The sequence below is a fragment of the Filicampus tigris genome, chromosome 1 (genome assembly GCF_054856515.1).
Source record: "Filicampus tigris isolate MCC_2025a chromosome 1, RoL_Ftig_1.0, whole genome shotgun sequence".
In the NCBI taxonomy this organism is placed as follows: domain Eukaryota; kingdom Metazoa; phylum Chordata; class Actinopteri; order Syngnathiformes; family Syngnathidae; genus Filicampus; species Filicampus tigris.
The window spans coordinates 13,403,125-13,416,369 of NC_141217.1; the positions used below are offsets into that span (position 1 = coordinate 13,403,125).

General features: G+C 45.6%; 2 protein-coding genes across 7 annotated transcripts; both read right to left on the minus strand.

Moving 5' to 3' along the window:
* Nucleotides 1–758: 758 nt before the first annotated feature.
* Nucleotides 759–8,885, minus strand: rpgrb (retinitis pigmentosa GTPase regulator b). Of its 6 annotated transcripts, none has more exons than XM_086032433.1 (14): nt 8,753–8,885; nt 8,221–8,346; nt 8,046–8,138; nt 7,899–7,961; nt 7,675–7,833; nt 7,062–7,211; nt 6,735–6,839; nt 6,500–6,655; nt 5,533–5,657; nt 5,278–5,454; nt 5,025–5,196; nt 4,485–4,579; nt 4,341–4,400; nt 759–3,148 (listed from the first exon to the last, which is right to left on the minus strand). In XM_086032433.1, exons 1-14 carry the CDS (start codon nt 8,781–8,783, stop codon nt 1,553–1,555), a joined length of 3,108 nt encoding a protein of 1,035 aa, XP_085888559.1. In that variant the 5' UTR covers nt 8,784–8,885; the 3' UTR covers nt 759–1,552. The 6 variants fall into 6 exon arrangements, with proteins under 6 accessions (XP_085888559.1, XP_085888481.1, XP_085888397.1 ...); XM_086032355.1 differs by having other exon boundaries at nt 5,542–5,657; nt 6,735–6,893; XM_086032271.1 differs by having other exon boundaries at nt 5,025–5,190; nt 6,735–6,893.
* Nucleotides 8,886–10,469: 1,584 nt separating this feature from the next.
* Nucleotides 10,470–12,627, minus strand: LOC147152855 (tubulin alpha-1A chain-like). The gene is made up of 4 exons (XM_086032641.1): nt 12,593–12,627; nt 12,242–12,464; nt 11,992–12,140; nt 10,470–11,720 (listed from the first exon to the last, which is right to left on the minus strand). Exons 1-4 carry the CDS (start codon nt 12,593–12,595, stop codon nt 10,740–10,742), a joined length of 1,356 nt encoding a protein of 451 aa, XP_085888767.1. The 5' UTR covers nt 12,596–12,627; the 3' UTR covers nt 10,470–10,739.
* Between the last annotated feature and the right edge of the window lie 618 nt (nt 12,628–13,245).

Below are 13,245 nucleotides of genomic sequence, written 5' to 3' on the forward strand. Positions count from 1 at the left end.
CAGCATGTGATTCCAGATTGAGTCTACTAAGACTCTACTAAGCGGCATTTACAAATGAAACAAGAACAACGACAAACTTCCCAAATAAGCGTCGGGAAAGCATTTCATCCCTGACGTGATCAGAAGCACGGCATGACTTGCATTTACAGCATTTTCATTTGTATATTTCAGTGTATCGTCAACATTTCACAGTGTGTGTCTTGGCTGCACAGCTGCGCGTCGTGTGTTAGATTTGCTTGGCCAATCAGATTTCTGTTTCTCCGTGTTGCCACGTCAGTGTCATCTGCCCATGGCCTTCGATGCCATGCGCAGAGAGGGCATTTTATTACATTTTGGTGGTCCGTCAGTTGTCAGTCCGTCATTTTTCGTGACGAATTGAATTGTCATCATCAGTTGGTCAGTTCGTCAGTTAAAGAGGGAAAACAAACCAAAGATGTTTTTTACAATAATATGTTCCATGCGCCTCCACTAATCGAAACATGACATTCTGATTAATATTGCATTTGTGGAATATGAGTTAAGCAGCGAAATCCATCCGTTTTTAGCCATCTCAGGGGGCGGCCATTTTGTCACTTGTCTCAACTGAAAATGACATCACAACTGCTCAGGGCTCAGGTAACAACCGATCACGGCTCAGCTTCAGAAAACAGGTGACCCGTGACTGGTCGTTCCCTGGGCCCTGGGTAGTTGTGATGTCATTTTCAGTCGACATCAAGTGACAAAATGACCGCCCCCTGAGATGGACAAAAACGGGTGGATTTTACTACTCAACTCAAATTCCACAAACGCCATGTCAAGCAGAATGCTGGGTTTGGACTAGTGGGGCTGCATGGAACATATTCTTTAAAAAAAATATGTTTGGGTTGACTTCCGTCAGTTAGTTCGTCAGAAGTCCGTCGGTCCGTCAGTCCGGCCCCCAACCCACAAAAAACATTAGAAAAATGGGCCTCCGTCACTGACGGATGTGGTTAGTGACGATTACTCAGACGGAAGAAAATTCACTTCTGTCAGTGCTTAGTCCGTCATTTTTTTTAAAAAATGTGCCCCGTCATTCATCAGCAAAATGGTATCCGTCCGTGACGGACCAGTCCATAAATCTGATGGAATGCTCACTTCTGGCGATTAGCATTGGCCCGTGACACATACAAACTATTAGGCAATGGCTTTTTTTTTTTTTTTAACCAATCAGATTCCAGATTCACCACTCTCGTGTCTTGCGATATGCAGCCAATCATATTGTAGCGGGCGTGTCCTGCCTCGATCAAGTGGGAATCCTAATTACACGCGGGTGGCACGTTTTTATGCTTTTGTCGTGAGGTTCGATAAATATTGATTGTGAACTGCCATATTGTCATGTTTGGAGTTGTTTGAAGGAGACGTATCGGAAGATAAAGGTTCAACTTTGCTGCTTGCTTGAGCGGTATTCATCCTCAAATACGCAAAATGTTTCTCTCCATTTATTAGAAAATGCAAAAACAACACTTGCGTTGGTTGTGGTGTATCGAGTCCCAGTCAAAGTAGCACATGAGCATTTTGTTACGCTAGGCTGGGGTTACTTCAGGTTAAGGTACTGAGGTAGAACGTCATCCCAGAAGTCTTCTGCTTCTCCAGCTGATTGACCTTTGACTCCCGATCTCGGTCTTCTCTGAGCTTTAGCACTTTTCTTTTTGACCTCTTCCTCCTCCTCCTCCTCCTCCTCCTCCTCCTCTTCTTCTTCATCCTCACTTTCTTGCTCCTCCTCTTCGCTCTCCTCCTCTTTCTCCTGCTCCTCCTCTTCGTCATCCTCTCCTTTTTCACTCTGCTCTTCCTCTTCGTCATCCTCTTCTTCTTCATTCTGCTCTTCCTCGTCCTCACTCTCTTCCTCTTCACTCTCCTCCTCCTCCCCGCTTTCCTCTTCACTCTCCTCCTCCTCCTCCTCTTCCTCTTCTTCTTCAGCCTCCTCCTCCTCCTCCTCACCTTCTTCTGTTTCACTTTCACTTTCTGCCTCCTCGCTGCTTTCCCCCTCTTCCTCGTCCTCATCTTCACTTTCCTTCGAAGAGGCCGAATCGTCCTCCTCCCCCTCTTCTTCTTGCTCACTTTTGTCCTCCTCCTTTTCTTCTTCTTCTTCACCTTCTGATTCATGACCGGACTCTTCCTCCCCTCCTTCTGTCTCTTCTTCAACATCCAGCTCTTTGCTTTCTTTCTCTTCGTCATCTACGTCTTTTCCAGTGGTCTGGATTTTCTGCTCCTCCTCCTCCTGAGCACTTTCACCTTCTTCCTCATCCTCAGTTCCTGAATTGTCATCCAGCATAAGCGTGTCACTGTCGTCTTTTTCTGTGACTTTCTCAGAGGTGTGACTTGCCTCCTCCTCCTGTTCACTTGCACTTGTTACCGTCTTAACCCGCTCTTCCTCTTCCTCCCCTGTGTGTCCGTCCTGGTCGTCGTCCTCCTTGTCCTGATTGCTCTGTCTTCCTCTTTTGGTTGAAGGAGCGCTGCTGCCGATGCTCGGTGCCGATTGGTTGCCGTCAGGTAGCGTGGCTGTGTCGGAGGCGACGTTGTGGCTGCTCTCAGACGGCGAAGGCAAAGTGAAGGCCGCCACCTCGTGGAGCAACGGAGCAGCCCCAGCGAGCAGGTGCAAAGACGGCGCTTCGTCAGCGTTTTTGGACTGGGCTTCTTTTTTGTTTCTCTCATTTTTTGATGTTTTCGGATCTTTGGAGATTTTCTTGGACTTTGTTTTCCCCTCGGGGCGTTGTGGCGGGCTCATTTCCCGCGCATCACTTAAACTGAAGTCTGAAAACTGCCTTGCCACTCGGGTTGGTTTTCCTTTGCATCGTTTTGAAAGCGGTTTTTGCTCCGGTTCCAGTTTCTCTCGCCGACTCCTGGATGCCGACGGCTGAAGCTGCCGCCTGGCCGCCGCTTTCTTGAAGCCTCCCGAATCCTCCCGAGGCTTCTCGGAAGCTGTGATACGGTTCTCCTTGTTCCGCTTGGTCATCCTCTGAGCGCGGGCGCTTGAGCTCCTGGTGAGTTTGGCGGGGGCCGCTTTGCGAGCAGCCGCAACCTGACGGTTCTGGCACGGGGACGTCGACGAGAAACCGGGCCGCTCCGAGAGCTCTCTCTCTTTTAATGGTTTCTCTTTCTGACTCGTTACGGTCTTACCGTGTTTACCCTTCTTCGATCCCGGGAACCAGAGAGAAAGAGGATAGAAAAGAGGCATGCATTAGTGAGTGAGGAAATGCTGGACAGGACAATCACGCAATCAAGTCTTTAAAGCGGAAGTCAACTGTAAAATGTTCTTTTAAGAATATGTTCCAAGCAGCCCCACTAGTTGAAACATGACATTCTGATTAATATTGCGTTTGTGGAATATGACTTAAAGCGGAAGTCAACCCATACATTTTTTTCCCCAAGAATATGTTCTATGCAAGCCCACTAGTTGAAACACGGCATTCTCATAAAGACTGTGTTTGTGGAGTAAAAGTTAATCCACCCCTTTTTAGCCATCTCAGGGGGCGGCCATTTTGTCACTTCTGTTGACTGAAAATGACATCACAACTGCTTAGGGCTCAGATAACGACCAATCGCGGCTGATCTGTTTTCTAAAGCTGATCCGTGACTGATCCGTGATTGGTCGTTGCCTGAGCCCTGAGCAGCATGTCATCTTCAGTCGACAGAAGTGACAAAATGGCCGCCTGCTGAGATGGCTAAAAATGGGTGGATTTTGCTTCTTAACTCATATTCCACAAACGCAACATTAATCAGAAGGTCATGTTTTGACTAGTGGGCCTGCAAAAAATGTTTGGGTTGACTTCCACTTTAAGCAGTAAAATTCACTGTTTTTGTCCACCTCAGGGGGCGGCCATTTTGCCACTTGCTGTCGACTGAAAATGACATCACAGTTGCTCAGGGCTCAGTTTAAAAAACGATCATGGCTTTGCTTCAGATAACAGGTGAGCTGTGATTGGTCGTCGCCTGACCCCTGAGCAACTTTGATGTCAGCTTTAGTCGACAGAAGTCACAAAATGGCCGCCCCCCGAGATGGACAAAAACGGGTGCATTTTGCTGCTTAACTCATATTCCACAAACGCAATATTAACCAGAATGCCGCGGTTAGACCAGTGAAGGCCAAAAGAACATATCATTGCAAATATTATTTTTGGGTTGACTTCCTTCCTTGAACCTGAGGATAAATGACAACAAGATGGGACAGAGTCAGCTGTTGGAGCTGCCATTTGTTAGCAGAGCACTACGACTCACTATGAAAGAGAAATCCTCAGCAGAATGTAGAATGGAAAAGATCTGTCGTATGGAAGCTTGCGTATCAACATTAACGAGGCTCGTCAAAACAAGTGTGAGCGAGTCACCTTGTGAAGTGGAGAAAGTGTGAGCGTTTTATCACCAGGATCCATTTTCATCACATGCGTCTGTTTGCCGGAAAACACGAGAGGGGCCGTGAGCGCAAACGTCACAGTTGTCCACTTTGGACTTGAGGACTTGAGTTCTCTCACCATGTTGAGAAAATCCGTGGTTTCTCCCAAACCTTTCACGCTCTCTGTGTCACTCAGGCTCTCCACAACGTCGTCAGCCTGGCCTGCAGACGGTTCTAATCGTGTACAACACAGTGTGAGGAACACCCATTAGTCAATCAAACCTTCGGAAAACTGTAAAATTCTTTTAGTTACACTAAAAATAGTTGGGTTAAAAATAACACAATTTGGGGTCAAAAATGGACAGATACACAAATTGGCTCAATTTGACCCCACTTTCTTGCATTGTTTTGTACAAAACATCACATTTTTTGGGTTGTTTTCTGCAAAAACGTCCAAGGAAGTCGAGTCAAATTGACCCAAGTTGTGGATCGGTCCATTTTTGACCTCAAATTGTGTTATTTTCAAGACAAGTGTTTTTAGAGTGTTGGTTGCCACGACAAACAACATGCTGCATGTGGACCGGTGCAATATACAATATTCAATTCTGCCACATCTTTTCTTCATATTACTGGGTGTTTGCGGGTCAGTGAACCGAAAAAGATGGAGTGAGGTAGATACCCTTGTTGCCATGTCGATGAGCGCTATGGAGCACCTTTCTGTGGGCCAGTTCTGACGAAGGCGGGCCGGGCAGGGTGGTGTGGCTGGAGACGGGAGGTTCTGGCTGGAGGTAGCCCGATGTCACCGCGGGCGACGTTCCGGCCATGGTGCCAAACTGTTCCGGCGACTGTTCCTTTGGCGGTAAGATTGAGAAACTCACAATGTGTCCACACAACATACTTGGCAGAAGTACACATGCATGTGTCCGACCCACCCTCTCCCTGCGGCGAACACGGGCCGGGTTGGAGGTGTCGCCCAGGTCGCCCAGTAGCTCCACATACGGCCTCTCCAGGTAATCCTCAGTGACGTCATTGTCTTCCAGCAACACCGCGCCGCAGCTGGCGTCTCTGGGTCGCGCCAGCACGACCATGTGGCAACCGCCGCAAACTGCCTGCAAGCGATAACATCGTTGACCGTTTTGCTATGGCAACACGACACACGTGTGATTCCATGCGGAGGAATCACATACTTCCTGGACCTGGCACTTGATGAAGCGTGGACATAGAGTCGGTTTGAACTGGTTGGTGAAGTTTTCTTCTCCTAGACCCAGTTTGCCGTGTCTGCCGTCACCAAAGGTGTAAAGCAGACCGCTTTCTGAAAACAAAAACAACATCTACATAGCGCCTTTGCAAACAACTGAGATCAGGGGGCTGATATGGGATATGGGAATATTAAAAAAAAGAATAATAAAAAAGGTAATCAAAATAAATTCTGTGTGTGTGTGTGTGTGTGACAGAGCCAGTCTGTAAAAGTGACTTAAGAGGTGATTATAAAGATGTCATCAATTTTACTTTCTCTGCAAGATTTTTTGTCTGTGCCCCCAGTAGTCTAAACATGGGATTTTGATTATCATTTGTGAAATAAGAATTAAGCGGATTAATCCTTCCATTTTCATCCATCTGAGGGGCCCACCATTCTGTCCAATACCGCAGACTGAAATTGACTGACTGCTCATCGATTAATTGACAACCAATCGACTATCAAATTAATCAATAGTCATTTTTGATCATGGATTCATCATTTACATACCTTTTTTAATTTAAAATCTTTTGAATTTCAGTCAATATTTCTGTAGTCCTCCATGAAGGCATTGCAAAGCACAAAAGATTATCTTTGTGTTGAATCAAAATAAAACATCTGCTTTTACTTTGGAAAACAATGATTAACATTTTTGCCTTTTTTTCTGACGTGTTACGGACCAAACCAGTAACTGAATCATAATTAAAGTACGTTTGTGCATTTTCTGCTCAGTCAGTTTGAAAGAATGTCGTGGAAACTATTGATTGATCAATCGACAAAATAGTCGACAGATTCATTGATTATTAAAATAATTGTGAGCTGCAGCTCTATTTTCAAATAATTCAAAGTAATTTCACTTTTTTACGTCCCGTTTAAGTGACGATACAAGATGGAACAAGAGCAATGTTGTCAGACACCTGTGATGACCGCTGAGTGGTTCTCGCCGCATGCCACCTGGCATACTCGACCTTTCTTGAAGTGCTCTAACTGGCGCGGCAGCCGCGATTCAAAGATGAATGTCCCATGGCCCAACTGACCGAACTGACCCAGGCCAAAGGCATAAACGCCATTCTCTGAAAGACAGAGAGCAATTATTAATATTTGATGCTGCCAAAAAGTCTACTCAGCACAATTTTTTTTTTTTTTTCTTACCCGTAACGGCCACAGTGTGTCCGCCACCACAAGCCACCCGAGTGACCGGCTCTGGCATGCTCTTCACAAGCTGAGGGACTCGATGACCAGCCAGCTGGTGTGTTCCTAGACCCAGTTTACCACTGTCACGTTCTCCAAATGTGTACAGAGCTCCGTCCGCTAGAGGTCACAAAAATCAATTTCACAAGAACAGGAGAAAAAAAAAAACAGGGCGCCTGATTTACTAAAATCCAAATCTGCTCATTTGGCTAACGCCTTTTCCTTTCAGTAGATCAGGCCAATGGTATCTACTTCAAATGCTAACATTTCCCAGATATTCCGTCTCACCCGTCACATAAGCAGAGTGGTAATATCCACAGGACACCCAGGCGATAGGCTGTCCCGCGCTGACCTCCTGTGGCGAGCATGCATGATTCTCCTTCCCCAAGCCGACTTGACCCTCTGAGTTGTCCCCCCACATGAACAGCTCACCGCGCTCTTGAAATAAGAAGGAAAAAGAACAGATATCATCATTCACAATTACCGGCTTGCTAGTCGCGGTGGGGAGCTAAGGGACTGTGATGTTGGGAGTGGGCCAGTATCATCATGAGACTATTGCTATTGTTGATGTGGATGCTGTTGTGCTCATTGTTCTCCCGTTGCCCCCACTGAGTCGGGGTTTCTTTCGAAGAGGGCGTTTTTCCTTGTCCTCCACTACCAAATGGCTCGCTAATGTGGGGTTCAGTTTGGTTTCTTTCATGTGTGAGGAGTGTGCTTCTTGACCTGCTCAATATTTATTATTTTGTTATATGTTTGAAATAAAGCGATGAAAAAAAAATGTGCACAATTATCATCTCTGTTGCAAAATGGTGCTCGAGAAATATAACCGACACGACTCCCCTGCGTCATTGCAGCTGTAGCTGCCATCAACAGCTGACATGTATGACCGCAAGTGTCTCACCGGTGAGGGCAGCTGAGGTGTTTGAACCAGCAGCGAGCATTTTGATTGGCCCGCAGGAGTCAAAGAACTTCAGCCTCTGGAAGGACGTCCGCTCTTCGCAGTCGCCGAGGCCCAGTTGACCCTCACTGTTGCCGCCTGTGGCGTACACATGCCCCTTGGCTAGAGAGGAATGGAAGACATGGGAAGAGTGGCTAAAAGAAGTCATGTGATCATGTGATGCTGACCTGTGCAGATGAGCGTATGGTTTCTTCCACAGGCCACGAGTTGGACGTTCTCTGATTTCAGGGCTGAACACAAACAAAACACACATGACATCAATGAGCGCACATCGGATCGGTATGTTCATCACAAATGATTGAGTAAAGGCAGACCTCTGACACAAGTGGGCTTGTTGACGGTCACTTTGGATCCCAGACCGAGCTGTCCCCAATTGTTGCTGCCAAACATGAAGAGTTTTCCATTTTCTGTGAAGACAAACACAAACAGATGATATTGTTAAACAGGTGATGAAGCTACGGCTGTTAATAAGCTCAGACGAGCGGATACCTGTTATTAAGGCAGTATGCTCATCTCCGCAGGCTATTTTTCGAGGAACGTCATTTTTAAGCCAAAATTTACTGGGAACGTTGTCTGCAAATTTACTCTTGCCAAATGTGAAAACTGCTCCGGATTCTGCAAGACGATGACAGACGAAGATGTTTGTTAGTTTTTTTGTGTGTTTTTTAATGAATCCATCACTAATCAAATGGTGAACAGAAAAGACCATGTGTACGATTATTTTCAGTTAATAAACAAAAAAAAAGACAAGATTTAGCTACTGAAAAATTAAATGAGCATGTTTTTTTTTTACTTTACTAAAGCAGTAATTGTATTGCATCGTAATTGTATTAACTGAACATTAAATGTGCGAGTTATTTACCCGAAAACGGTCATCTAATTACATTTCGTTTCGACTTTGCCACAAACGGGAACTTACTCATACGGTACTGTATACCATTTGACCGCTGTATGTGCCGACAACAGCTGAGATCAATTTAAATCAAACACGCGTAAAAGGTGCAAGAAGCTTTTTGTTTACCGGGTATCTCAACCACCTCCTCCCCTGCCATCTCTGCGGGACTTTAATCCTCTTTACTCGGTGTCCAGGGCGTGTTTGCGTCCCTCTTGCTTGCGACCTGATAACTCGGAAGTAAACACAACATTGCCTTGGCTACAAACACGTGACCCTTAAAGAGACAGTAGACATTTTGACCTCGCTTCCGTCCCTGCAAACTTCTGTGTGACGTTCCGTTCACTATAAATCAAGTTTGGTCAGTCGCAAATAAAAAATTTGAAAAACTGGATCATGCTGATGTTGCATATGTATTGTAATTGTTATAATTATTCACGTACTCATATGATGCAATCAATGGTGTCGTTGTAACTCAGCAAGCATGTCACCATAGAAACAACGCTGTTCCTACGTCAAGGCCGGCGTGGAAATAACCAGAGCTGGGCATTTTACTACAAATTGAGCGTCCGTCTTTCGTCATCCGTCAGCAGCGTGGGTATACCCTTCCGTCGACCGTCATTCGCCTCTTTTTCCGGTGGGGGGGATAAAAGAGTGGCGTCCATAGGTCGGTCTAATTCTAGTCTTAGTGTAATTTTAAACGGGCTTCTGTCAGCGATTCCGACTATTCTTTTCACTAGTTTTTATATTTATATTTTCGTTTTTAAAACTCTACTGATAGTTTACAAATCCCAGAGCGGTTTAGGCCTAGTATACATCTACAATATGTTCAAAGAATATAAACCCAGCAGGGCGCTCAGATCCAAGGTCGGCTCAGGTCAGCTAGTCCAGACCAGAGTCCAGACTAAACATGGGGAGGCAGCATTTAGCTGTTATGCTGCAAAAAAAGTGGAACAAACTGCAAGTGGAGATTAAACTTTCACCAAATGTAGACACTTTCCAATCCAGGTTAAAAACATTTCTTTTCTCATGCGCCTATATGCATGAAATCTCTATTGTATTTTTATTTTTTATTTATCTAGCTTTTAATCGTTTTAATCTAATTACTCTACATGATTTTGATTTGTGTAATTAATGTTTTATTTCTCTTTCTGTAATGCTTTTGATATTTCATGAAAAGCACTTTGAATTGTCTTGTGCATGAAATGCGCTACTCAAATAAACTTGTCTTGCCTTGCCTTAACCCAGTTTGTTACAATGTATTTGAGTAGGCTAATTGTCCTGGATTCTGAAAGTGTCCAAAATGACCACTATAATTAATGACATAACTGACTGACAGTGTAGCTGCAAAGCTTTCTGATGAGATTCATTTGAATCAAATGTGTTGGAGGAGAGAAATATCTAATACGACCAAGACAGGGACTCTCGAGGACCGGATTTGGGCAACCCTGGTGTAGTGCTTCATTCTCCTTTCACGGCTTTCACGTTATGCCGTGCGTTGCTGCTCTGTCGATAATGATATTGAGACCTCAAGACGGATTTTTTAAATGATGCTATTATAGGTAATAATCAAGACCGATTACAGGTGTCAAACATAAAATCCAGTGGCCAGATCTGTCCCACCACATCATTTTATGTACATTGATGAAATGTTGATATATTGCACGCATTTTATGTTACCAATCCCTCTTTTAAAAGAAATGTAATAATATTTGAACAGTTTTTACTGGCCTCTGTAGGAAACCATAATTCTAATGTGTTATTGTGAAGGAAAAAAAAAAGAGTTTGACACCCCTGTATCATTTGAGAGGATTTATTGTCAAATACAAAATTGGTGTTGAATAAGGACAGGTACAACAACGAACCTGCAATTAATTTGACAAAGTTCTTGTGAGGTCTTAATTGCAGGTCACCCAGCAACAGACTTGTTGGTTCCCTTGAGCTGTTCTTTGAGCTTGTTGTATTACGCAACCTTCCAAGTGGAGGAGAGCCAGGACGAGCGTGATTAAGAGTTACTATGCCATACATTGAACCATATTTAAAAACTGCGTGTGACTAATGTGACGGAACAGAAGCCTGAAAAAAGTTAAATAGAGACACAGTGCTGCTCTTTCAGTTAGTACTCTTCCCCCTCTTCCTCTTCTTCATCCCCGATGGTGTCTGTGCCCACCTCCTCGTAGTCCTTCTCCAGGGCAGCCATGTCCTCCCTGGCCTCGGAGAACTCTCCCTCCTCCATCCCCTCGCCGACGTACCAGTGCACAAAGGCCCTCTTGGCGTACATCAGGTCAAACTTGTGGTCCAGTCGGGCCCATGCCTCGGCGATGGCGGTGGTGTTGCTCAGCATGCACACGGCTCTCTGGACCTTGGCCAAGTCTCCCCCAGGAACTACAGTCGGCGGCTGGTAGTTGATACCCACCTTGAAGCCGGTGGGACACCAATCCACAAACTGGATGGTGCGCTTGGTTTTGATGGTGGCGATGGCAGAGTTGACATCTTTGGGCACCACGTCGCCGCGGTAAAGCAGACAACATGCCATGTACTTGCCGTGGCGAGGGTCGCATTTCACCATCTGATTGGCCGGCTCGAAACAGGCGTTGGTGATCTCCGCGACAGACAGCTGCTCGTGGTACGCCTTCTCTGCCGAGATGACGGGGGCATAGGTCGCCAGGGGGAAGTGGATGCGCGGGTAGGGCACCAGGTTAGTCTGAAACTCGGTCAAGTCCACATTCAGAGCGCCGTCAAAGCGCAGCGAGGCGGTGATGGAAGAGACAATCTGACCGATCAGCCTGTTGAGGTTGGTGTAGGTGGGACGCTCGATGTCCAGGTTCCTGCGGCAGATATCGTAGATGGCCTCGTTGTCCACCATGAAAGCACAGTCCGAGTGCTCCAGGGTGGTGTGCGTGGTCAGAATGGAGTTGTACGGCTCCACCACAGCAGTTGACACCTGAGGAGCCGGATAGATGGCGAACTCCAGTTTGGACTTCTTGCCATAGTCCACTGAGAGACGTTCCATCAGCAGAGATGTGAAACCAGAACCAGTTCCTCCTCCAAAGGAGTGAAAGATAAGAAAACCTTGGAGCCCAGTGCATTGGTCAGCCTGCCAGGGTGAAGATAGTCATGAGTACACTGCAGTAGGGTTAAAAATAACACCATTTTGGGTCAAAAATGGACCAATCCACTAATGGGGTCAATTTGACCCACCTTCTTCAATTGTTTATACAAAATAGCACAGTTTATGGGGTTGTTTTGTACAAAACTACCATTTTTTTGCAGAAAACAACCCAGAAAGTTGCGGTTATTGTTAACCCAACTGTTTTTAGAGTGTGGGAAAACATAAATGTCCGACCGGATTATCCAATAAAGCTCACCAGTTTTCGAACCCTGTCCAGAACCAGGTCAATGATCTCCTTGCCTATAGTGTAGTGACCGCGGGCGTAGTTGTTGGCTGCATCTTCCTTTCCCGTGATCAGCTGCTCAGGGTGGAAGAGTTGACGGTAGGTTCCTGTGCGCACTTCATCTACAATAGTAGGCAAACATTGACAGATGCATATTTTTGCACGATTGGATGATCGGATGTTCTATCATGAAACTACTTGTGCCAGTCTTGTCTCGTCTCACCAATGACCGTTGGCTCCAAGTCCACAAAAACCGCCCTGGGAACGTGTTTGCCAGCTCCGGTCTCGCTGAAGAAGGTGTTGAAGGAGTCGTCTCCTCCTCCGATGGTCTTGTCACTGGGCATCTGCCCGTCCGGCTGGATGCCATGCTCCAGACAATACAGCTCCCAGCATGCATTGCCAATCTGGGCCCCAGCCTGGCCGACGTGGACGGAGATACATTCACGCTGCAAGAAGATGTCAGAGGTCAAGAACAACAACCGCACTTTACGCTGTCATCCAGCTTTTCTTAGTAATGTGACTTGTGTATGATTTACATGTGAATCGATCGGAATGTTTGTGTTTGAATGCTCACCATGACTCCTGAAGAGGTCTCTTGTTCACCTGAGATGAGAGCTTGGGGATGTTGTTGCATCCAAAAGTGGGACGCGGTTTTATAGTGCACGGTTACCTGGCAACAACCCGGCATGTTGTGGCAACCAAAGGAGCTACGGAAGCAAACACTACTGGAGGAGGAGCACAGAAAAGCTCACACAAGTCTGACCTCTGACAATGGTTGTCGTTAGTAACCAGCAATGAGTGACTGTGCTGTGAAATGCGACACGCAACTGCTGCATCTCCTTATGTTTCACATCTTACATGCACCTGCCTACCGAAGCGTTCACACTCTGTACTTAAGCACAAGTACAGATAAGAAACGATTTAAAGACATGAGACATAAAAATAGAAGCGCTTCGATTGAAGCAAAAGTAAAAAAAAATAATAATAATTTATAGACTTGTAAGAATTAATTTTTACCCTCAATTATATACAATACCCCTTTTGATAACTTGGCACAACATAGGATTTCTTTGCACCCACAGTAGTTGTCTTCTGTGGTTCACTTACATAGTGATTGCACTGAGAAGAAAAACAAACATGTTTCATAATGCATGTTGTTGTTTAAGTGCTAGCTAGCGGTGGCTAAACAAATAGTTCCCATAGCTTTGCTAGCATTGTGAACTGAGT

Excerpts from the sequence above, each read along its gene's own strand:
- rpgrb (XM_086032203.1), bottom strand. The coding sequence starts at position 8,783 with ATGGCAGGGGAGGAGGTGGTTGAGATACCCG. Across the intron at positions 7,212-7,674 it reads CACCTCAGCTGCCCTCACCG|AGCGCGGTGAGCTGTTCATG; the intron begins GTGAGACACTTG and ends TCTTATTTCAAG. Across the intron at positions 5,658-6,499 it reads CCACTCAGCGGTCATCACAG|AAAGCGGTCTGCTTTACACC; the intron begins GTGTCTGACAAC and ends TTTTGTTTTCAG.
- LOC147152855 (XM_086032641.1), bottom strand. Across the intron at positions 12,141-12,241 it reads CTTGGAGCCAACGGTCATTG|ATGAAGTGCGCACAGGAACC; the intron begins GTGAGACGAGAC and ends CTACTATTGTAG. Across the intron at positions 11,721-11,991 it reads TGGACAGGGTTCGAAAACTG|GCTGACCAATGCACTGGGCT; the intron begins GTGAGCTTTATT and ends TCACCCTGGCAG.